The sequence below is a fragment of the Saimiri boliviensis genome, chromosome 1, assembly GCF_048565385.1.
Source record: "Saimiri boliviensis isolate mSaiBol1 chromosome 1, mSaiBol1.pri, whole genome shotgun sequence".
Classification (NCBI taxonomy): Eukaryota; Metazoa; Chordata; class Mammalia; order Primates; family Cebidae; genus Saimiri; species Saimiri boliviensis.
Genome location: NC_133449.1, coordinates 159,822,647 through 159,844,017, shown reverse-complemented (window position 1 = coordinate 159,844,017; position 21,371 = coordinate 159,822,647). Strand labels below are relative to the sequence as shown.

At 51.6% G+C, this 21,371-nt stretch overlaps 1 protein-coding gene across 20 annotated transcripts in view; it reads left to right on the top strand.

Moving 5' to 3' along the window:
- Positions 1 to 21,371, top strand: part of TCOF1 (treacle ribosome biogenesis factor 1) — a 43,281-nt gene that overhangs the window by 18,552 nt on the left and 3,358 nt on the right. For 4 of the 20 annotated variants that reach the window (XM_074379262.1, XM_010344554.2, XM_074379257.1 and 1 more), the window contains 11 exons: positions 2,308 to 2,454; positions 2,632 to 2,799; positions 2,931 to 3,134; positions 6,757 to 6,882; positions 12,028 to 12,214; positions 13,951 to 14,087; positions 15,615 to 15,728; positions 16,028 to 16,247; positions 16,760 to 16,845; positions 17,421 to 17,601; positions 20,777 to 21,325. In XM_074379262.1, the coding sequence (XP_074235363.1) occupies positions 2,308 to 2,454; positions 2,632 to 2,799; positions 2,931 to 3,134; positions 6,757 to 6,882; positions 12,028 to 12,214; positions 13,951 to 14,087; positions 15,615 to 15,728; positions 16,028 to 16,247; positions 16,760 to 16,845; positions 17,421 to 17,601; positions 20,777 to 21,325 (2,119 nt within the window). The remainder of the gene's footprint in view (positions 1 to 2,307; positions 2,455 to 2,631; positions 2,800 to 2,930; positions 3,135 to 6,756; positions 6,883 to 12,027; positions 12,215 to 13,950; positions 14,088 to 15,614; positions 15,729 to 16,027; positions 16,248 to 16,759; positions 16,846 to 17,420; positions 17,602 to 20,776; positions 21,326 to 21,371) is intronic. The other 16 variants (XM_074379288.1, XM_010344559.2, XM_074379280.1 and 13 more) reach the window with 13 other exon arrangements.

The window sequence follows — 21,371 nt, the reverse complement described above, 5'->3', positions numbered from 1 at the left end:
GCCATCAGAGCTCCAGGGTCTCTGTCTTGTTTGCCTTCCGAGCTCCCGCTGATTGATTCCCTATGATTTCCACGAGCTCTGGAGTTCCCGCCCTGCCAGATGTTGCCCTGGGCTGGGACTGCTGAGGTCCTGTTCCTCAGGGAAGCCCTGTCTCCATGGAGGTTGGACATGTTCGTCAGCGTGGAGTGATGGGGTTGAGACAGAGGGTATGAGTCTGGGCTGCACACTGTGACAGGTGAGAGCATCTAGGGCTTTTACAGGAGGTGGCAGCATCTGAACCATGGGCTGAAAGAGTTGGGCAGGGAGAGTGTTCCAGGCAGAGGAAGCAGTCTCTGTGAGGCTAGGGGATGGGAGAGTACCTGGGTTGGGTGCCTTACCACAGGCAGCACATTGTGGTGGGATGGATGGCAGGGGTTTAGAGCCAGACCACCTGGATTCAAGTCTCAGCCCCAAGTCCTGGCAAGTGCTGTAAGCCATCAGAGCCTCTGCTTACTCTTCTGTAAACTGGAAATCAGCCCTCACAGGTTTGGGTGAGAATTTAGGTGAGATCTCACCTGCCACACCCAGCAAAGGACCTGCACACAGCAAGCTGTCTCCGTCACCCTGAGGACGGACCAGGCTAATGTGGAGCAGATCAGGAGTGAGGTCTCCCGGCCTGGCAGAGCTGAGAGATGGCTTACTCTCTGCACTTACCCACCCACTGTTTATTGTTCTTAATTGTCGTTCTATTTTTTTCTATAACCACTCAGAAATTAGTCATTTCTTTTTTCTCTGTACCAGAGCACATATGTCTACCAATTTTTTTGTCCCACTGTCATTGTTGATTTGTGGGACCCCAAGTTCCTAGGATTCCTCCACTGAGGTTTTTAGGCTCTGCAGGGGCCCCTTCCAGAGTCTCCTCTTATCTTTCCCAAACTGCAGGCACATTTTAGACCCAATGCCTTACAGAGTTTTATTGTGCAGATCACTTAAATATTTATCTTCCCTTCTGAGCCTCCCACCTGTACCATGAGGTGCCTGTTTTTTTAATTTTTGAACCATGGACTGTTTCAAAGTAAGCTGTTTAATTTCCAAATACCTGGGATTACCCAGGTTTCTTTTTGTTGTTGATTTCTAATTTAATCACATTGTGGTTGGAGAACATATTTTGTATTTCAATCCTTTTTTGTGTATTGAGACTTGTTAGGTCAAGTTAGTCTTTGTGTCTTATTTCTTGTGAAAAACATGACTCCCCTCTGGAGGACTTATGTGCTGTGCTGATGAGCACCTCAGCCTTAGTCATACTTGGTCCACACTGTGGGGAATCTCTTCTTGAAGTCCTGATTCTTCACCTCCCTTGACCTCATGTGTTTGAGGAATTCTGGGGGGTGGGGGTGTTTTCTGAAGCTGACCAGCTACCATCCCTGAGTGAGGCAGGGGCCTTGAGATGCTGCCAGATTCCTCGTTCCGTTTCACATTAGGCTTGCTATCATTCCTGTCAAGGATCTTACTCTGGGAATTCCCCTCTTTCTTGCTCTTCTTCTATTTATTGGAGTCCCTGACAGGCCTTTTGGGGTTCTCTGGATGTCAGTTAAGACTGGGTTAAGCGGCCGGGCGCGGTGGCTCAAGCCTGTAATCCAAGCACTTTGGGAGGCCGAGGCGGGTGGATCACGAGGTCGAGAGATCGAGACCATCCCGGTCAACATAGTGAAACCCCGTCTCTACTAAAAATACAAAAAAAAGACTGGGTTAAGCTGAAGAAAACCTTGAACACCAAGTATCTTGTTCTGCTGTGGCTGCTTGAGCTCCATCACACATCTGAGCCCTGTCAGTACTGGAATGCTCCAGCTACCCTCAGCATTCCATCTATCCTGGAGGAGGAACAGACATGTTTCTGACCTGTTATGGCACTCGACTTAGGTTCCATGAACCAGAATTTAATGATATGGCCACCTAGCTGAAAGAGAGCCTGGAAAACATCTTTGTTTTGGAAAGTCTTGTGCTTAGCTAATGCTAAGGAAGGCATGCACAATGAGTGTGAATGTTTGGAGTGTTTGTTCTGTTCCAGACATCATATTAAACTCTGAGTCTCATATTTCGTCTTCACAATAACCCTATGTAGGTGGGCCTTATTATTATCCCCTCTTGATAGAGGATGGAACTGAGGCCCAGTGAGATCAAGTGATGTGCTCAGGTTCATACAGCTGTTGCATAAAGGAGCCAGAATCCAGACTTGGGCTTGGGCCCCAGCTGTAGAGTCTTTGTTCTTGGCTAGCTGCTTTACTGTATCTCCCCTTCTCCCTGCTTCATTCCCTTTTTTCCACTCAGGTAAAAACCTCAGTAAAAAAAACCCAGGACAAAGCCAACCCGGCTGCTGCCAGAGCATCTTCAGCGAAAGGGACAATTTCAGCTCCTGGAAAAGTTGTCAGTGCAGCTGCTCAAGCCAAACAGAGATCTCCAGCCAAGGCAAGTGAGGTCAGAAATCACAGGAGGTATGGAGGGTTGGGGCAGACAGGAGGACCACTCACTGACCCCAGCCTGGAGAAGGGCCCTGCATGGGCAGGTCACCCACCCAGAGTTGTGCTGTGGTGGGGAGTGGGACCAGAAAGGAATTGCTTTCACCTCCAATACCATTATCCCCCTGCAATTCAGGTAAAGCCACAAGCAAGAAACCCCCAGAACAGTGCCGTCTTGGTGAGGGGCCCAGCATCTGTGCCACCTGTGGGGAAGGCAGTGGCCCAGACAGAGCCAGAGGAGGACTCAGGGAGCAGTGAGGAGGAGTCGGACAGTGAGGAGGAGACGACGGAGATGCCAGCTCAGGTAAGCTGGAGAGGAGTAGGGGGAGAGCATCCCCTACATGGGATGTACCGACCTTTGCCGCATCCGGCTCCTGTTTCCTCACACGATCGCCCTCTGGGCTCTCTCTTCCCTCATCCTATTTCTCACTCCAGATGAAGCCTTCAGGGAAGAGCCCCCAGGTCAGAGCTGCCTTGGTCCCTGCCAAGGAGTCCCCCAGCAAAGGAGCTGGCCTAGCACCTCCTGGGAAGACAGGGCCTTTGACCGCCCAGGCGGGGAGGCAGAAGGATGACTCAGGGAGCAGCAGTGAGGAGTCAGACAGTGACGGGGAGGCACCGGCAGCTGTGACCTCTGCCCAGGTGAGACTTGCCAGGCCTCTGAGCCACCAACACCCACTCCTCAGTTAGAACTGGAGTTTAGAGTGGGGCAGATCACTTGAGGTCAGGGGTTCAAGACCAGTCTGCCAATGTGTTGACACCCCATCTCTACTAAAAATATAAAAATTAGCTGGGCATGGTAGCAGGTGCCTGTAGTCCCAGCTACTTGGGAGTCTAAGGCAGGAGAATCCCTAGAACCTGGGAGGTAGAGGTTGCAGTGACCCGAGATCACCCCATTGCACTCCAGCCTGGGCAGTTGGAGTGAGACTATCTCAAAAAAGAAAAAAAAATAATGAAAAACCAGGGTTAGGCCGGGCACGGCACGGTGGCTCACGCCTGTAATCCCAGCACTTTGGGAGGCCGAGGCAGGTGGATCATGAGGTCAAGAGATCGAGACCATTCTGGTCAACATGGTGAAACCCCGTCTCTACTAAAAATACAGAAATTAGCTGGGCATGGTGGCACACGCCTGAGTCCCAGCTACTCGGGAGGCTGAGGCAGGAGAATTGCTTGAACCCAGGAGGCGGAGGTTGCGGTGAGCCGAGATCGCGACATTGCACTCCAGCCTGGGTAACAAGAGCGAAACTCCGTCTCAAAAAAAAAAAAAAAAAAAAAAAAAAAAAAAACAGGGTTTAGGGCCAGGTGAGGAAAAGGAAGGCCAGGTTAAGGCTTAAGGCTCCAGCTTCACCATGTTCTTCTCCCTCTGCTATCGTCCACATCTCCTTAGGTAAAACCTGCTATAAAAACCCCTCAAACCAAGACTTCTCTAGCTAAAAGTGTCCTGGATCTAGATCAAGGTCCAGGTCTCCACCAGCCCCCAGGCTAGGCGAGTATCTCCCATCACGGGATATGAGACCAAGAATCTAAATGCTAGTTATTGTGCATACATTAGTACAAGATGACTGTCCCAGTCAGAGTCCCAAGAAAGCTTGGAGTGTGGCTCTGAGGCCCTGGGGAGATGGAGGAAGTCACATCCCCTAGGTTGGTTTTGGGGGTCTCACATAGGCAGGTGTATCTGCTCAGGCAGGGCTTGTCTAGCTTAGTGTAAAGCCTGGGCCCTGGAGAGTGGGGAGAAAGAAAACCTGGAAGATTCCATAGGTCTGCTTGCAGAAGGCAGCAGGATGGCTACATGCTACAGAAGTATAGGGTGACAGGCTCCAGCACTGACAGGCTCAGATGTGTGATGGAAATGACTGATGCAGGCCTGGCAGAAATGATGGATGTCAGGAGAGACAGTAGATAGTGGTGGCAAGTAGGGCACACTAGGGAGCCCTTGCCCCATCCAGAGGAACAGTTCCTATCAGCTTCAGCCAGTCGTGACTGTGGAAATGTACCCTCTGTGTGGCCACATCTTCCGTTTCTTAAGGGAAGCTGGAAGTCACTGTGCTAGGCCAAGCTCCATAACCTCTTTGATTTCTGTTTTCTTCATGAGTAAAACAAGCACCGAGATGAACACTTCCTAGCCCTAACCTCTGCCTTTGATACACCAAACCAACAATGACTGAGGTGAAAGACATTGGCCCTGCCCTTAAGGTGCTCACGGTCTGTGGGGCAAAACAGGTGACCAGATTATCACAGAGTATGCTGGTGGTGCTGACAGCTGAAATAGGTCACTGAAAGGCCAGAAGAGGAGGGGATGTTTGAGCTGAGCCTGAAGGATGACCAGACACAAAAGTGGAGAGGGGCCTTCAGTGTGTGCTGAAGGGCTGGGCATGAAGGTGCATGGCCACTGAACGCAGTTGTCCTGCAGGCTGCAGGCCCTCCCAGGTACTTCTTACTGGTAGATTAATGGAGGATCTAAAGCCAGATGAAGACATAGGCCCCAGCCATGTTTTGGCCTGTGTAGGTTTTTTTTGTTTTTATGTTTTCAACAAGTTCCTCTATCCATTGGAATGGCCTAAGCTACAGGAGAAAGCCCCATTCAAAAGAACTTAATGGGCCAGTCACGGTGGTTCATGGCTGTAATACCAGCACTTTAGGAGGCGGAGGTGGGCAGATCACATGAGGTCAGGAGTTTGAGACCTGCCTGGCTAACATGGTGAAACCCCATCTCTACTAAAAACAGAAAAATTAGCCGGGCATGTTGGTGGATGCCTGCAATCCCAGCTACTCAGGAGGCCGAGGCAGGAGAATGCTTGAACCTGGGAGGCAGAGGTTGCAGTGAGCCAAGATTGTGCCATTGAACTCCAGGCTCGGTGACAGAGCAAGACTCCATCTTAAAAAAAAAAAAAAAAGCCAACAACAACAACAAAAAAACATTAAAAAGCTCAAATAAGGGGATTAACTGTCTTATAGTGCACAAAGTCCCAGTTTCCAGCTGCTGAGAAGCTGGTTCCTTCAGCTGAGCATCAGTAGTGACCAGATTTCTTCCATCTCTGTGCTCCACCAGCTTCATGGTCATGGCTGGGCTGCAGCATCTCCTAAAGTGCTGGGGGCAGTCCAGGCACAGCGGCTCACACCTGCAATCCCAGCGCTTTGGGAGGCTGAGGCAGGCAGATCACTTGAGGTCAGGAGTTGGAGACAAGCCTGGCCAACATGGCAAAGCCCTGTCTACTAAAAATACATAAAAATTAGCCAGGCGGAATGGTGGTACTGGCCTATAATCCCAGCTACTCGGGAGACCAAGGCAAGAGAATCGCTTGAAGCCAGGGTGGTAGAGGTTGCAGTGAACCAAGATCATGCCACTGCACTCCAGCCTGGGCAACAGGGCGAAGAGAGCAAAACTCCATCTCAAAAGAAAGACTGAGGGTAGACTTAAGGCTCCTCAGACCTCAGGCTGAATATGCTACCCCTTTAGCCATAGACAAGGTGCTGCTAGTTCCCATGACTGGCTGGGAGGTAGGACCACTCTCCCTGAAGCGTGTGGTAGGTGCCACTGAACAGAGTGAAAGTTCTATTAGCAAGGAACACATTGGGGCATGACTTTAGGAGGCAGCCTGCAGTGTGCATCATAGTTGCCCCATTTAAAAATTGGAACTGGCATGTACAGATCTTCTAGCTTCTCTTGAAACTGGAAGCTCAGACAGCCTGGGTGCTACTCTTTTGCTAGGTTGAATAGTGAATGGGAGGACCTCGCCCCAGTAAGGACCACTAAGCTGCCATCACCACCAGCATCTCCACCCTGATCTCTTGAGCCTTCCTCTGCCCTCTGACTGCAGTGCTCACCAGTTCAGCCCCCGTCATCATGTCTGCCATAGCAGGAGGGGATGGTAGCTAGTGGAATACTTCTAGGCAGCTCCTGCTTTTAGGGGGTGTTACAAGCAGAAGTGAAGTGTGCTGGGACCACTGGCTTATGTCTGCAACTTGTCCTAGGCTGCTGTCACCTCTTGTCCACACCCTGGGCTAATAGCCCTACAGCCCTCAGGTTTTAGCTGCATCAAAGTCATATATCCCTTTCAAGTTTGGAGTCAGCTCTGGAAGGAGACTAGCAGGGTGGAAGCATGTTTCCAGTGGCTGTGGCGCAGGTCAGGCCAGCAGCTATCCCTGTGCATGTGCAGGAAGGGGCCAAGCTGCCTTCCCTGGAGACCAGAGTGTCTGAGGGTCATTGCCTGCTGGTTGTTTCCCCTCGGCAGATGTCCTTCTCCCCAACCATGTGCTTATCCAGGTCTTGTCCCCTCAGAAGGATGGTAACTCCAAACCTGCCAGAAGCAAGACCCTGGTCCCAGCACCTCCAAAGAGGAACATGGAGGGGTCCTCAGAGAGCAGTGAGGAAGAGCTGCCACTGACCCAGGTAGGCCATGCCTTCTCTCTCTAGATGCTCCAAGTACAGAGCTGGGCTGGCAGGCCTTGTGGGAGAGGGGGCTTCTTTCCCATTGGGAAAATCTTGCCATACTTGAATAGCACCTCACAGCTTCCAGAGCTCTTTTCTCTATTGTGACATTCATCTGAGCCCTGTGAGGCAAGCAGCAGTGCACAGTTAAACATACAGGCTTCAGAGCTGGGTGGTGTCGGGGGAAGCCTGGCTCTACCACCCACCGGCTCTGTGGTCCTGGGCAGATGCCTTGCCCCTTGTGTGAGGCTCATAAAATGAGGACAGTACCAGTGCCTCTCTCTTTCCTTTGTGTGCTGGTGCCAGCACACAAAGTACTTGCCACAGTCCCCTGACTAAGAAAGGTTGCCTCTTAACTGTGAGGAGGGCAGGAAATGCCCCATTTGACAGATGGGGAATCAAGCCTTAGAGCTGAAGCAGTTTCCCCAAATTCTCATGATTCGTAAGAGGCTGAGGAAAGGTGCAAACACTGGTCCCCTGGCTCCCGACATCTCCCTGTTTCTGTTTAGGACTGGGAGTCTTCTTGAATCCCGTGAGCTTTGCCCAGGACCCTCTCTCAAGTGCCTGTGGCACACCTTCATGCACTCTACTGCACCCAGAGCTTAAGGCACGGTCTTGCCCAGGCTACAGCCCCAAGGGTGGGACCAAGCCCACCTTATCTTCCTGTACAGAGGCCCAAGTCAGCCATGCTGGTGTGGTCCAAGCTTCTGTGTGAACCCTAGCCTTTCCATCAGACACCATTGCCCTTTGTCCTCCTCTAGCCTCAAGCTCCCAGAAGTTTCTGCCAGGCACCTCAGAGCACCTGTTCCCCTCCCAGGGCCTAACTACAGATGTTGGAGTCCTGTAATCTCCAGACCAGAGTGGCCTCCTGAACCATCTCCCCTTGAATATCATATACCACGGTTTTTTTGTTTTTTTTTTTTTTTTTTTTTTGAGGCAGAGTCTTGCTCTGTCACCCAGGCTGGAGTGCAGTGGTGTGACCTTGGCCCACTGCAGCCTCCGCCCCCTGGGTTCAAGCACTTCTCTGCCTCAGCCTCCTGAGTAACTGGGATTATAGGTGTGCACCACCATGCCTGGCTAATTTTTGTATTTTTAGTAAAGATGGGGTTTCCCCATCTTGCCCAGGCTGGTCTTCAACTCCTGATCTCGTGATCCACCTACCTCAGCCTCCCAAAGTGCTGGGATTACAGATGTGAGCCACCACACCATCCTCACATTCTTACCGGTCCATCAATAAGGTCAGATGCTTCTTGCACACCTCCAGCAATAAATAGGGTGCTCACTGCCTCTCTCTCCTCAATAGCACAGATTACAAAAGTAATGAACTACAACTAACATCTGGTAATTCCCTGTGTGGCAGGCACTATGCAGTGCTCTGTATTTGCATTTTTCTGTTTAATTTCCATAACAGCCCCATGAGGGCAGCTCCCTTTGTTACTTGCCTTTTGAGGAACTGGGAATGAGGCTCAGAGAAGTTGAAAGACATGTCCCAGCATCACATGGCTGATGACAAGTGGACAGACCTGCTATTTGAGCCCAAGCTGTTCACACTCTGACCTGATGCCTGGTACTGCTCCAGCACTCCCCTGGTCTTGGGCATTGCCCTCTGGCTCGATGTGGAGCCTTTGTGAGGCCGCCTGACTCTGAGGGATCCAAACAGCTGGGAGGGAGGGGGCCGCTCCGGCTTTCTCTATGGGGGCGGACTAACACAATTAAAATGAACATCATGCTTAAACTGAACCATTTAATTGGTATGTTAGTCCTGAAGATTCTGGAGTCCCTATTTAAAAAGCTGAAGGAAAAGAAGTCAGCAGTTTGTGCATCCCCCCAGGAGGATTCAGGGAAGACAGGCATAGCCTGGGGAAGCTGCTGCCTCTGCCTGACTGAGAGATCTTTAGTTCCTAATCCCTAGTTCACTGATTATGATTATTTTCATTATTGTACATTTACTGAGCACTCTCTATTGATGGGTTTCAGTCTGATTTTATTACTTAGCCCATCAGTGGGGCAGGAGATTGAGGCCAGCGTGGTGGGCAGAGCCCCAGGCTAGGAGGCAGGGATAGAGACTGTGGCTCCCTCCATTCCTAGGCCCCCTCACTATGCCTCCGCCCTTTTGTGCAGAGGACCTCAGGCCAGAGTCTGTGCTGGGGCCTGGAATAGCTTCCAGGTTTAAAAGAAAACAAGTATGTGAGATGATGGATGTTAAATAACTTACTTTAGCTATTCTACAGCGTACATGTGTATCAAAACTTCATGTTATATACCACAAATGTATGCAATTTCATTTGTCAGTAATAAAATTTTTTAAGGCTAACTTGTTCCATTATTTTGTCAAAGAGATGTAAGCCCCACAGAGTTTTAGGTTGAATCAAAGAAAAAAGAAACCTATAAGAAATTAAATTTGAGTGTTAAATTGAGGCCTAGCGTAATTGGTTGTAGAAAGAGCTCCAGTCTGGTGCCTGGAGAACTAACTTCTAATCCTGGCTCTGGCACCAGATTGCTGGTCACCCTGAGTGAGGCCACTTGCCTCCTCTGAGCCTCATTCATCTCAATCCCTGGTATAAGACTTCTTGGGTGGGTGGGGTGGACCTTGAGCTTCCAGGCCATATCCCCGAAGGGTAGAATTTCTCAGTCTCCTGGGATGGGGCTGGCCTTGATCTGTTAACCAACCCCTAGTTAGTTCTGAGAGAGGTTCTTAGAGGAGTAATGCCTTTGTGGTTGTGTCCCCTGCCAACGTCCACAGCCTAGGCCATCAGCCCGCTCTGTGCCCTGGACTTGCTGGAATTGTAGGCACAGTTAGAATGAGCTCAGCTTTGACAGGAGAGGTTGAGCACTGTCCAGAAAGCCCCTGGGTTTGGTTCTGGAGGTGTCAGACCTGCAGGTAGGAAGGGCACCCTTGGGTTCCCTGAGTCCTTACTGCCCACTTCCTACAGGGAGGTGCAACCAAATGTTCAGGCAGTGCTGGTTTTGCTGCTTCACTCCCGTGAGTTTTTTTAAACTGACCCCAGAACTACATTCCTGTGCTTTGCAATTTCCATAGTGCATTAGAACCCCTCCAGTGAATGAATCGAGGCAGAGATTACTACCAGCCCTTTTATTAAACAGGAAACAAGATCACAAAGTACAGGGGCTTGACCACGCAGTGCAGTCATGACAGGTGGAATGAGAAGCGGGTCTTCCCCCACACCCTGCGCAAGCTTCGCTGCCCACCTTTGTGAACTCTACAGACTTGATCCTTGCACTCATATGGTAGGAGTGCAAGGATAATGTACTAGTGCCCTGCCCCAGCCCCCCACAGCCAAGCCCCCTGCACCACCTCCCTCCTACAGCCCAGAGGCCCAGTGGGGTGGCGTGGGCATGTGGAACTAGGAGGAGGCTTTTGCTGCTGAGCTGCTTTTAACATCCCAAGACGCTATTGTTTGCCTCAGTGGGTTCGTTGCTTCTCTTGTCCCCGACAATCTGTTCCTGTCTTCTCACATATATATAGATCCCCCCTCCCTCAACTGTAAGCCTTCTCCCACTTTCCATCCTTCTCTTTTTTATATCGTGGGAAGGCAGGCTCTGGAAGTGGCAGATCAGAGCAGCCATGGGGGAGGCTATTTGGCAGGGGTAGGAAAGGCCTACTAAGCCCAGCGAAGCTTCCACCCTCAGGCAGGCACCTTTCTGTTTTACTTTTTACTTTATGCCTCGCCACAGTACCTTGCACCCTGAGGAGCCAGGTGTGTTAAGTCAGGTTCAGGAGGTAGGCAGGATGGTACAGCAGCTAGAGACCAGTCCTGACCTGACTCTACTCCTTCCTTAGCCGTAGGCAGCTCCCTCCTCCTGCCCTGCAGCTCTTCACTGGCCAGAGAGGGAACAGAGCTCAAACCAGATCTGACATTTAGGGAATGGAATGTAGACCTAATCAGCTCCCTGGCTCACAACTGCGTGTGTTCTCATTAGCTGGGGATTTGGGAAAGAAATGAGCCTAGAGATGCCTTTGTGTGCAGTGAACATGTTCAGGGACGCTGTAATTCAAAACCAGACACTGGCCTGCAGAATACCAGGGAACTGCTGTTGCTTGCTTGCTTTTTCTTTTACTGTTTTATTGGAAAATTTAAAGCATATCCAAAGATAGAATAAAGTAAAGAACCCCCACGTGCCATCCCCAGCCTCAACATTAGGAACTCCTGAGCAGGCTCATTTCACGCAAACCCTCCACTCAGTTCCCCACCGCCCCTGGATTACTTTGCGGCCAGTCTCAGACGTGTCAGCTCATCCACCAGGATTTCAGTATGCAGCTCTCAATTATAAGGACTTTCTTTAAAGCACAACTGCAATACAGTGTCACACCTAAAAAGTTGATCTACCCGGTGCCTGTTTCCTCAATCGTCTCATGGAGTTCAGTTAAAGGCCACATACTACATTGAGTTATTAATCCTCTAAGTCTTAAATCTATTGGTTCTTACCCAACCCTTGTTTCTCTTGTACATTTTTTTGTTGAAAAAACTGAGTCGGTATAGCTGGGGAGCTTCATCCTGAGCCACATATCAGGAGGGCTGCATCAGCACTTCTGGGGTGGGGGCAGCTAGACCTCCCCAGGTGAACTGTATATTCTAACTAGGCAGCCCTGGGAAACTGCTTAGACCACCCCCTGCATTCAGCAGGTAACTGTCTCTGAAGCCAGCCAGGGGAAAGAAGGCAGAACTGGACATTCTGGCCTTGGCTTTGCTTCCAGTAGGCACTGTGGTGTTGGGTAGCTCCCTTCCCCTCAGAGCATGTGGTTTTCGCACCTGTACAAGGGAACTGATCCTGCTGACTATGTAGGGCTTCACTGTGAGGGTCAGGTGGGCTCCTGTGAGTTGTGAAGTGCTGTGCTGGGTCTTATCAGATATGTGTGGTGGGAGGGGGCACCCTGGGCAGCTGGATGGCCTCTGTGCCCAGCCGTCCCCGAGCTCTGTGGACCCCTTGCCTTGTGGTGGGAGGGGGCACCCTGGGCAGCTGGATGGCCTCTGTGCCCAGCTGTCCCCGAGCTCTGTGGACCCCCTTGCCTTCCCTAACCCCATCATCTCCTTTCCCTGGCCAAGCCTTTAATCACTGGGGGGGTGTTTTGTTTTTTTTTTCAAGGTGATTAAAACCCCTCTGATTTTTGTCGACCCTAATCGTAGTCCAGCTGGCCCAGCTGCTACCCCCGCACAAGCCCAGGCTGCGAGCACCCCGAGGAAGGCCCGAGCCTCAGAGAGCACAGCTAGGAGTTCCTCCTCTGAGAGCGAGGATGAGGACATGGTCTCCGCTACACAGTGCTTGACTCCTGGTGAGCGCAGCCCCTATGAAGTGGTGGGAGGGGTTACCAGCACTGCCCTGTATTGAGGCCCAGAAGGGACAAGACACTGGCTAAGTCACATAGCAAGGTGTTGGTCAGGAGGGGCTTGGGGCCAGGTCTCTGGGCCCTGCATTTGCCAACCTGATTAGAGCCTGGCTCAGACCTGCAGTTCTGCCAGGGCTTTTTTGTGCCAGCCCCAGGCATGGAACTCAGACCTGTGCTAGAAGCTGCAGGGACCAGGTTCCTACACAGTTTGAAGTAAGAACTCTCTAAAAGTTGACTGAATGTGGAACAGGTAGTCAGGGTGGTAGTGAGCTTCCCATCCTTGGTAGCATGTAAAGTGCGTTAGGCAGTCCCTAAGCCAGAGACATTACAGGGAGAGATTTCATCTTTCAGCAAGTGACAGGACTAATCTGTGATTCTACCAATGACAGCAGGAAAAGAGTTAATGTTGCTATTACTGTTATTATAATACTTTTACAAGGAAATAATACCTGATCCTGATAGGATAATGTAAAAATACAGGCCAGATGCAGTGGCTCACCCTTATAATCCTAGCACTTTGGGAGGCTGAGGCAGGCAGATCACCTGAGCTCAGGAGTTCAAGACCAGCCTGGACAACATGGCAAAACCCCACCTCTACTAAAAATACAAAAAATTAGCCTAGCCGGCATGGTGGCACACTCCTGTAAATCCAGCTACTTGAGAGGCTGAGGCACAAGAATTGCTTGAACCCAGGTGGCAGAAGTTGCAGTGAGCTGAGATTGCACTACTGTACTCCAGCCTGAGCAACAGAGCAAGACTGTTTCAAAAAAAACCACAAAACAAACAAAATGCAGATTATGGCTGGGCATGGTGGCTCACACCTATAATCCCAGCACTTTGGAAGACCAAGGTGGGAAGACCACTTGAGCCCAGGAGTTCAAGAAGCAGCCTGGGCAACATAGAGCCCTATCTCTACAAGTTGTGTGTGTGTGTGTGTGTGTGTGTGTGTGATTTAAAAATAAAAATACAGATTAGCACATAAGAAACTATATCACCTGTAATTCTACTGCCCCAAATAATTACTGTTAACATTTGACAAATGCTAATTTATAAAAACCTAAGGTATACATGTGTTTTTAAAGCGAGACCATACTGTAACGCTCAGTAACCTTTACTGTATATTTTATTACATCAAATTTTTTCATCTTTATTTGTAGCACAATGCCTACTGGCTATAAAGAAGTCCTTCAGGTGGACATGCCACAGTTTGTGTAGCCAGCACCATGTTGGAGGAAGCAGAGGAAATTTGTTTCAGGGTGGAGGGGTGAGGGAGTTGGCTGTTGCAAACAGTGCTTCAAAGAACTTATATGTACCTGGGCCTCTGCAGATAGCCACAGGGACTCTCGGGAGAGACAATTTTAACTGCAAGGAGAGTTATTTGGTACCAGTGCTCTGGCCCATTGCTCAGGAGTGGCAGCCTGGCCAGCTGGGAGGGAGGGGATGAGGAAGCCTGGGGTCACCCCAGAGCAGCCATTTGAGCTCCCTGAGCCTTATCAAATGACATTATATAATGACATCTCTTGCCTGGGAGGCCTGGAGAGGGAAGTAAACAAGCTTCTACCTCTAAGCTCTGAGCACGGCTCTAGGTCCCCAGCACAGGTTGGTAAATTGGGTTATTGCTACTGCCGAGGAGGCTGTGTGGCTTTAGTGCCCTGATGTGCCACCATTTCGCTCTATTTCAGCCATTAGAACCAACGCAGTGACTGTGCCTACCACCCATCCAAGGACAGCTCCCAAAGCCAGCACGGCTAGGGCCAGCAGCAACAAGGAGTACAGTAGGATATCAGATGGCAAGAAACAGGAGGGACCAGCCACTCAGGTACCTGGTGGGCAAGGGAGGGCTATGCAGGCCAATAGGGTGGGGCCCTACTCCCGTGCTTACCTGCGCATGCTGATGGGATGGCTTGCAGTTGCAGTCACTTCTACGCCCCAGAGATAGCAGCCTCATAGCCAGAGGCTTTCTGGTCTCCTGGCTACAGCTCCCGTGTGGCTTCCCAAATCACCTTTGAGTTATGAGGAAGAGTAATCTGAGGACACAGCCTCCTGGCCAAGCAATCCTGTACCTTGAGATTTTTCCAACGTGGTGGGGCTTTTGATTTTTGTTCTTCAGTTTTATAATGCCATGAACAAAAGTTGCCCTTTTTTGGTGTCTGTAATGTGACTGTAGCATTATTCCCAGTCTTCACCATTTTCAGTGCATTTTTATTTGGTCCTTGCCTGAATGTAAAAGCTGGGCAGAGTAGGGTTAATGACTTGTGCATTGTTCAGATCATAAAACTGAGCACACATCCACACCCCCAGGGCTGTAACGTGACCAACATTCAGCAAGGCCAGAACCTGGGTCTTCTGAGACCCAGTTCATTGCTCTTTGGGCCATATCAGTCTGGTTTTTCATCCAATTGAGAGGAAGATGTCCATGACACACTCCGTCCTCTCTTCCTGAGGAGGTGGGCTCGCAAAGTTGGGAATCCCTAGTGTTGGGAGGCTGGTGTGCCACCCACTCCCTGGACTCATCCCTGGACTCCAGGCCAAGAAGAACTGGGAATATGGGTGCTGGATGGGAAGTCGGGCCGTGGTCACTGTGTCCATCACCCAGGCCTAGTGATACTGCAGGAACCAAGGCAGGGACAAGGAGTTCCCAGGCCAGTCAGGGAGTGGTGAGGGGCAGCCATTGAACAAGGGAACCCACATAAAAATTATTCACCAGCTGGTAGGTGAGGAAGCAACATAAACTAGAAAATAGTGGGGTCACCTGCTATAGGAAGGCCTCCCCAAGATGGCAGTGTTTAAGCAGAAGCAGCCAGTCACAGGATAAGCTGGGCCACCCTCCAGGCAGAGAAACTGCAGGTGCCAGAGCCTTTTGGGGAAGTGCTTGGGGATGAGGGAACCTGAGAGGTAGGGACAGCCGGATGAGGAGCTGGGGGAGGGAGAGGAGAGCAGCCAGGCCATGGCAAGGGCCGTGTCACATCTGAGTACTCTCTCAGCAAAGGGCCATGCCCAATTTCCTTCCTAAGTTCTGTCTTCCTGACTGCTGGTGGGTGTAAGAAGTAGAGGTGGCACCGGGGGGCCACCAGGTTGTCCCTAATGAAAGTACAGATTGAGTGGTGGGGTCTAAGCTGCTTCCCTACCCTGGGCTGGGAACTGTCTCCTGCTCTTTGAGAACAATTTAATTAGCTCATAACCCGAAGCCTGCCACCAGTTTTGCTGCCCAGATGGTGGCATTGCCCCTTTGTCCCTCAGTTCCCACTCCAGCCCCCGCACCAGCTAGACAGCATCTGACGAGGGTTTGGCACAGCTGGCATCCCAAGGACTCGTGAGTCTCAGGGCTACCTCTTGCCACCCACAGGTGTTAAAGAAGAACCCAGCTTCCCTCCCACTGACCCAGGCTGCCCTGAAGGTCCTCGCCCAGAAAGCCAGTGAGGCTCAGCCTCCTGTTGCCAGGACCCAACCTTCAAGTGGGGTGAGCTTGGGGAGCAGGGGAAGCAAGCCTGCAGAGCATAGAAGGCACAGGCGTGGCCTTGCATCCCAGCACCAGCACTCTGCCGCCTGCCTGTGACTTCTCTGCACTTGGTTTGCCTCCCTGGGCCTCAGTGGCCTAATCTGTAAGAAGGAATGACAGTAACTTTTGTTGGAAGATCAAATGACACTGCATGTGCTCCCTGTCTAACACGGTGCCTGGCGCTATTGAAGTGTTCAGGAAGGACCAGATCTTACTTGCCCTAATTTTTCCTTTCATTCCTTCTCCTTTCACCGAATTAGGTTGACAGTGCTGTGGGAACCCTCCCTGCAACGAGTCCCCAGAGCACCCCCGTCCAGGCCAGAGGGACCAACAAGCTCAGAAAACCTAAGCTTCCTGATGGCCAGCAGGCCGCCAAAGCCCCTGGGAGCTCAGATGACAGTGAGGACAGCAGCGACAGCTCTTCAGGAAGCGAGGAAGATGCTGCAGGGCCCCAGGTGGCCAAGTCAGCCCACAGGCTAGGTGAGGGTGCCCAGGGGAAAGGCAAGGCTGGGCCAGGAGGTGGGTGGAGTCTGACCTGGTGGAGCCATAGCTCTGGCCTCAGCTCTGTATCTCAGATTTGTTCTGTGCCCTTGGCTGAGCCTGGGCCTCAGTTTCCCCACCTGTACAATTTCATGAGGAAGTCAGTCTAAATTAATTCAGAGACCTGACTTTGCTGTTTGACCACTCTCAGCTTTTTGGTATCAGATTCCGTTCACTGACTCCCCAAAACTCCAGGGCCATGTTTCTGGAACAAGGGAAAGCAGGGAAATAGAAATGAGGCCTTGGGAATTAGAAATAAGGCTTTGGTATTCAGATGTCTCACCTAGCATGCTGCCAATAGCAGCGAGTGTGCAAGGAGCATTAGAAGCAGTAGAAGACTTGGGGTGGGGATGAGGGACCTGCAGAGAGACCCAGGCCTTCCTGAAGGGCTCTGCCCTGCCTGGCTGGCAGGGCCTACCTGGGGCTACCAGCAGGATACTGTACTTCTCCAGTAGGTCCCAACCCCTCCAGGATGGAGACCCTGGTAGAGGAGACCACAGCAGAATCCAGCGAGGATGATGTCGTGGCGCCATCCCAGGTAACTGCAAGGGAGAGGGCTGGCAGCGCAGCCTTAGGGTGGAGCCCCAGGCCAGGCTTCTGTCTACCCCTTCCCTCAGGTCAGGGGTCTGGGCCCCCTCTCTTCACAGAGGTCTTGGGCAAGGTCCTGTCTGGAAAGTACCAGCTGTGGCCCAGCCAACAGACTACATCCAGGCTGTCTCCCTCCTGGCATAGAGCCCTGAGTATCTGACCCTTAGGGTCTGTAGAAGGGATTGACCTTGATTCTGAGTGATGTCCGGACAAAAACTTTCTTTAGCAGACTTCTTTTAAAGTTACTGTCTGTGTGTGGCAAAAGCTAGTAATTTTCCATTTGCAGTAATAAGAAATTTGCTTTTTAAATGTGCCTGTCTAGAAATTTTATTAATTAAAATAGTTCAGGAGGCACACACCAAGGGCTGAAGTGCTTCTCTGCGCCTTGCCGCCCACACATTCTGCACCCACAGGGCGGGGTGATTCTAGAGGCCCCAGGCTGCTTTCCTCACAGCAGGCCATGACTTGGGCTGAACTGGGGGGCAGCGTGCAGCTGGCCGCCTCTTTCACACTGGGCTTCTTCAGTCTCTCCTCTCAGGTTATGTGACCCCTGGACTAACCCTAGCCAATTCCCAGGCCTCAAAAGCCACTCCCAAGCCAGACTCCAATCCTTCAGTTTCCTCTACTCTGGCCACCAGAGATGACCCAGATAGCAAGCAGGAGGCAGAGCTCCAACAGGCAACAGACACCTTGTCCCCTAAAACAGGTGAGTTGAGGTCTGCAGGAGGGACACAGCAAGACACAGAGGAACAGGGCAGTGGGCCCCTTCTTGCCCTCCTGTAGCACCACCAGTCCTCCCAACATGGTCCTATCTGCCACCAGAGCCTCTCCAAGTGAGACCCTGTGGCCCCGCATTGGACCTGGAGATGCTCATCAAAGTGCAGGTGGAGCCAGGTGCAGCAGCACACACCTGTAATCCTAGCACTTTGGGAGGCCGAGGTGGGAAGATTGCTAGAGCCCAGGAGTTCGAGACCAGCCTGGGCAACACAGGGAGACCCTGTCTCTAAAATTTCTTTTAATTAGCTGGTGTGATGGTCCACACTTGTATTCCCAGCTACTTGAGAGGCTGAGTCAGGAGAATCACTTGAGGCCAAGAGGTTGAGGCTATAGTGAGCCATGATTATGCCACTGCACTCTGGCCTGGGTGACACAGTGAGACCCTGTCTCAAAAAAAAAGTACAAGTGGGCCCCATGCCCCAGACAAGCCTGGAAGTGGGGTATGTCCAGGCCTGGGTGATGCTAACGTACCAGATAGGATAACCCCTGCCTCAGAGGAAGCCACGTCTTTTGGCTTGTGAAGGAAGCATTGGCTCTCTCCAGCCATCCGCATCAACTTTTCTTCCCTGTAAATAGGCTCGCAGTGTGGGGTGTGGGCTGTGGGCTGTGGGCCACAGAGGAGAGCTCAGACAATAGGCTGAGAGTCATGTTTGGGGGACACTCAGCACAGGCAGGAGACCCCAGACAAGAGGCTAGCCCCAAGCTGTTCCGACTCACTCTAAAGCCTTGGAAATCTCCTGGCCACTCTGGGTCTCTGTGTCTTAACCGTACAAAGCAGAAGTTGATGTATCCAGTCTGTGTCAAGGCATGGCACATGTAGAAAATGGTCACCTGCTATTTGGAAGTCATACTGGAGTACTCAAGCCAACATGGGGCATTTGCTATCTCTGACTCTGCTAGAGCTAAGTGTCGAATATATCCCAGCTGGGCACACCTAGGACAGCTCCAAGGCTTCTCCAGCCTTGGCGTTCTGGGTTTTTGCAGACAAGCAGAGAAGTGGGCCAGGTGTCGTGGCTCACACCTGTAATCCGAGCACTTCGGGAGGCCAAGATGGGCAGATCTCTTGAGGTCAGGAGTTTGAGACCAGCCTGGCCAACATGGTGAAACCTTGTCTCTACTAAAAGTACAAAAAAACTAGTCAGCATGATGGCAGACACCTGTAGTTCCAGCAACTCGGGAGGCTGAGGCAGGAGAATCGCTTGAACCCAGGAGGTGGAGGTTGCAGTGAGCCAAGATTGCACCACTGCACTCCAGCCTGGTCAACAAAGAAAAACTCTCTCTCAAAAAAAAAGGCAGCAAAAAGGTAGGCTCTGGGGAGAGAGGTTGCCAGGGCTAACTGCCCTCCCCAGCTTCCCTTTCCAGTTGGCTCTTGCCCTCTTGAAGAATCACCAAAGGATGGAATTGGGCCCCCAACCATCTTGGGGCCCCCTTGCTTGACCTAGCCTGCCCTACCCTTCCCTGCCCTGCCCTGCCCAGCCTACCTCCCCCAGCCCACCACACTCTAGAGCAGGCATCCCCAACTGCAGCCCCCTGAGGCCATTTATCCGGCCCCCCACCGCACTTCAGGAAGGGGCACCTCTTTCATTGGTGGTCAGTGAGAGGAGCACAGTATGTGGTGGCCCTCCAATGGTCTGAGGGATAGTGAACTGGCCCCCTGTATAAAAAGTTTGGGAACGCCTGCTCTGGAGAGTCAAAAGTTGCTAGAGATCCTGGGTGGAGCTGAAGGGCCAGGCTCACCATATGCTGCAGGGGACAGGCCCAGTGTGACATAGAGTGTTCACCTGGGCCTTCCTTGGGGTGAACACCTCTAGGGCCAAACCACCAAGCCACCTTTCAGAGCCCAGCGTGCAGGAGTGTTGCGCCCATGAGACCCAGAATGGGGCAGAGACCTCCAAGTCCCCTGGGAAGTTAGAGGTGGCGAGGGGATGCAGTCATGGGGCTTTCAGCCACAGCTTGGGTCAGAAGAGGAATTGCTGCTCACTTTCTTCCCCAGCGTTCTTTGTGAGAGGCGGTGCAACAAGGAGACATTTTAGAGGGGGCTGTGGAAGGTTTTTTTTTACACGTGTAGTCAGCACACAATTATCAAAGGCAAGCAGAGGCGTGGAAAATTCTAAACAAAGGCTGCACCAGAAGTCTCTCTGGCAGGCAGTAAACCTGCTTAGTCAGCCGCCACATGTATATACACTGTACCCAGCACTCCCCACCTTACCTGGACCCCCTGACCAGGAAGGGCCAAGTGTGGGTAGTCATGAATTGAATGTCTGCATGGCCTCTGCTTTTATTACAAATCTACAGCGTTTCTTAGGGAGCCTTGCTATTCATATACCCCTCAGATTATAGACAGAGAAACCGAGGCCCTGGGAGGAGATGGGTCCTGGCCAGAATCACACTGAAAGTTAGTGGGAATGTCAGACATAGTACCCAGGTCTCCTTCTTCCCAGCTCCAGACTCCATCTCCCTCCTGTCTGACTTCATTTCATTGATAGATTTCAGGCCCTTTCATTAACATTCTAGAGTCATTTTCTGTCCCCTACCCTAACTTCAGTTTTTAGTGTAAAGAGACAGAGGGGATGGCCGGGCGTGGTGGCTCAAGCCTGTAATCCCAGCACTTTGGGAGGCCGAGGCGGGTGGATCACGAGGTCAAGAGATCGAGACCATCCTGGTCAACATGGTGAAACCCCGTCTCTACTAAAAATACAAAAAATTAGCTGGGCATGGTGGCGCGTGCCTGTAATCCCAGCCACTCAGGAGGCTGAGGCAGGAGAATTGCCTGAACCCAGGAGGCAGAGGTTGTGGTGAGCCGAGATTGCGCCATTGCACTCCAGCCTGGGTAACGAGCAAAACTCCGTCTCAAAAAAAAAAAAAAAAAAAAAAAGAGACAGGGGAAAGCTATAAGTTAGAAACGAAGTCAGAATGTGAAAATGGTGGAAAGTTGTGAGCTTAGGAGGCCAGCTGGGGCAGAGTGACCGCCAAGCATCGCTCTACCCATCTGTGCCATTTTAAGAAAAGGCAGAGTCACTCACTGCACCCTCTTCACTCTTAGGTACCATAAGATTTATCCCCCAGCTCTCCCAGATCCGTGACCCCACATTCTCTCTCCATAGGTGGAAAAGAGGCTGTCTCAGGCACCAAACCTCAGAAGTCCCAGAAGCCCAAGAAAGGGGCTGGGAACCCCCAGACCTCAACCCTGGCGCTGCAAAGCAACATCGCCCAGCGCCTCATGGGCCAACCCTGGCCCCTGAGCGAGGCCCAGGTGCAGGCCTCGGTGATGAAGGTCCTGACTGAGCTGCTGGAGCAAGAAAAAAAGAAGGCGGCAGATGTTACCAAGGAGAGCAGCAGGAAGGGCTGGGAGAGCCGCAAGCGGAAGCTGTCCGGAGACCAGCCTGCTGCCAGGAACAAGAAGAAGAAGCTGGGGGCCGGAGAAGGTGGGGAGGCCTCTGTCTCCCCAGAAAAGGCCTCCATGACTTCCAAGGGAAAAGCAAAGAGAGACAAAGCAAGTGACGGCATCAAGGAGAAGAAGGGGAAGGGGTCTTCTGGCTCCCAAGGGGCCAAGGACAAGCCAGAAGAGGAGCTTCAGAAGGGGATGGGGAAGGTTGAAGGTGGAGATCAAAGCAACCCAAAGAGCAAGAAGGAGAAGAAGAAATCAGACAAGAGTGAGTGACCACTTCTCTGGCCCCACACTGAGGGCTGCCGGGCACC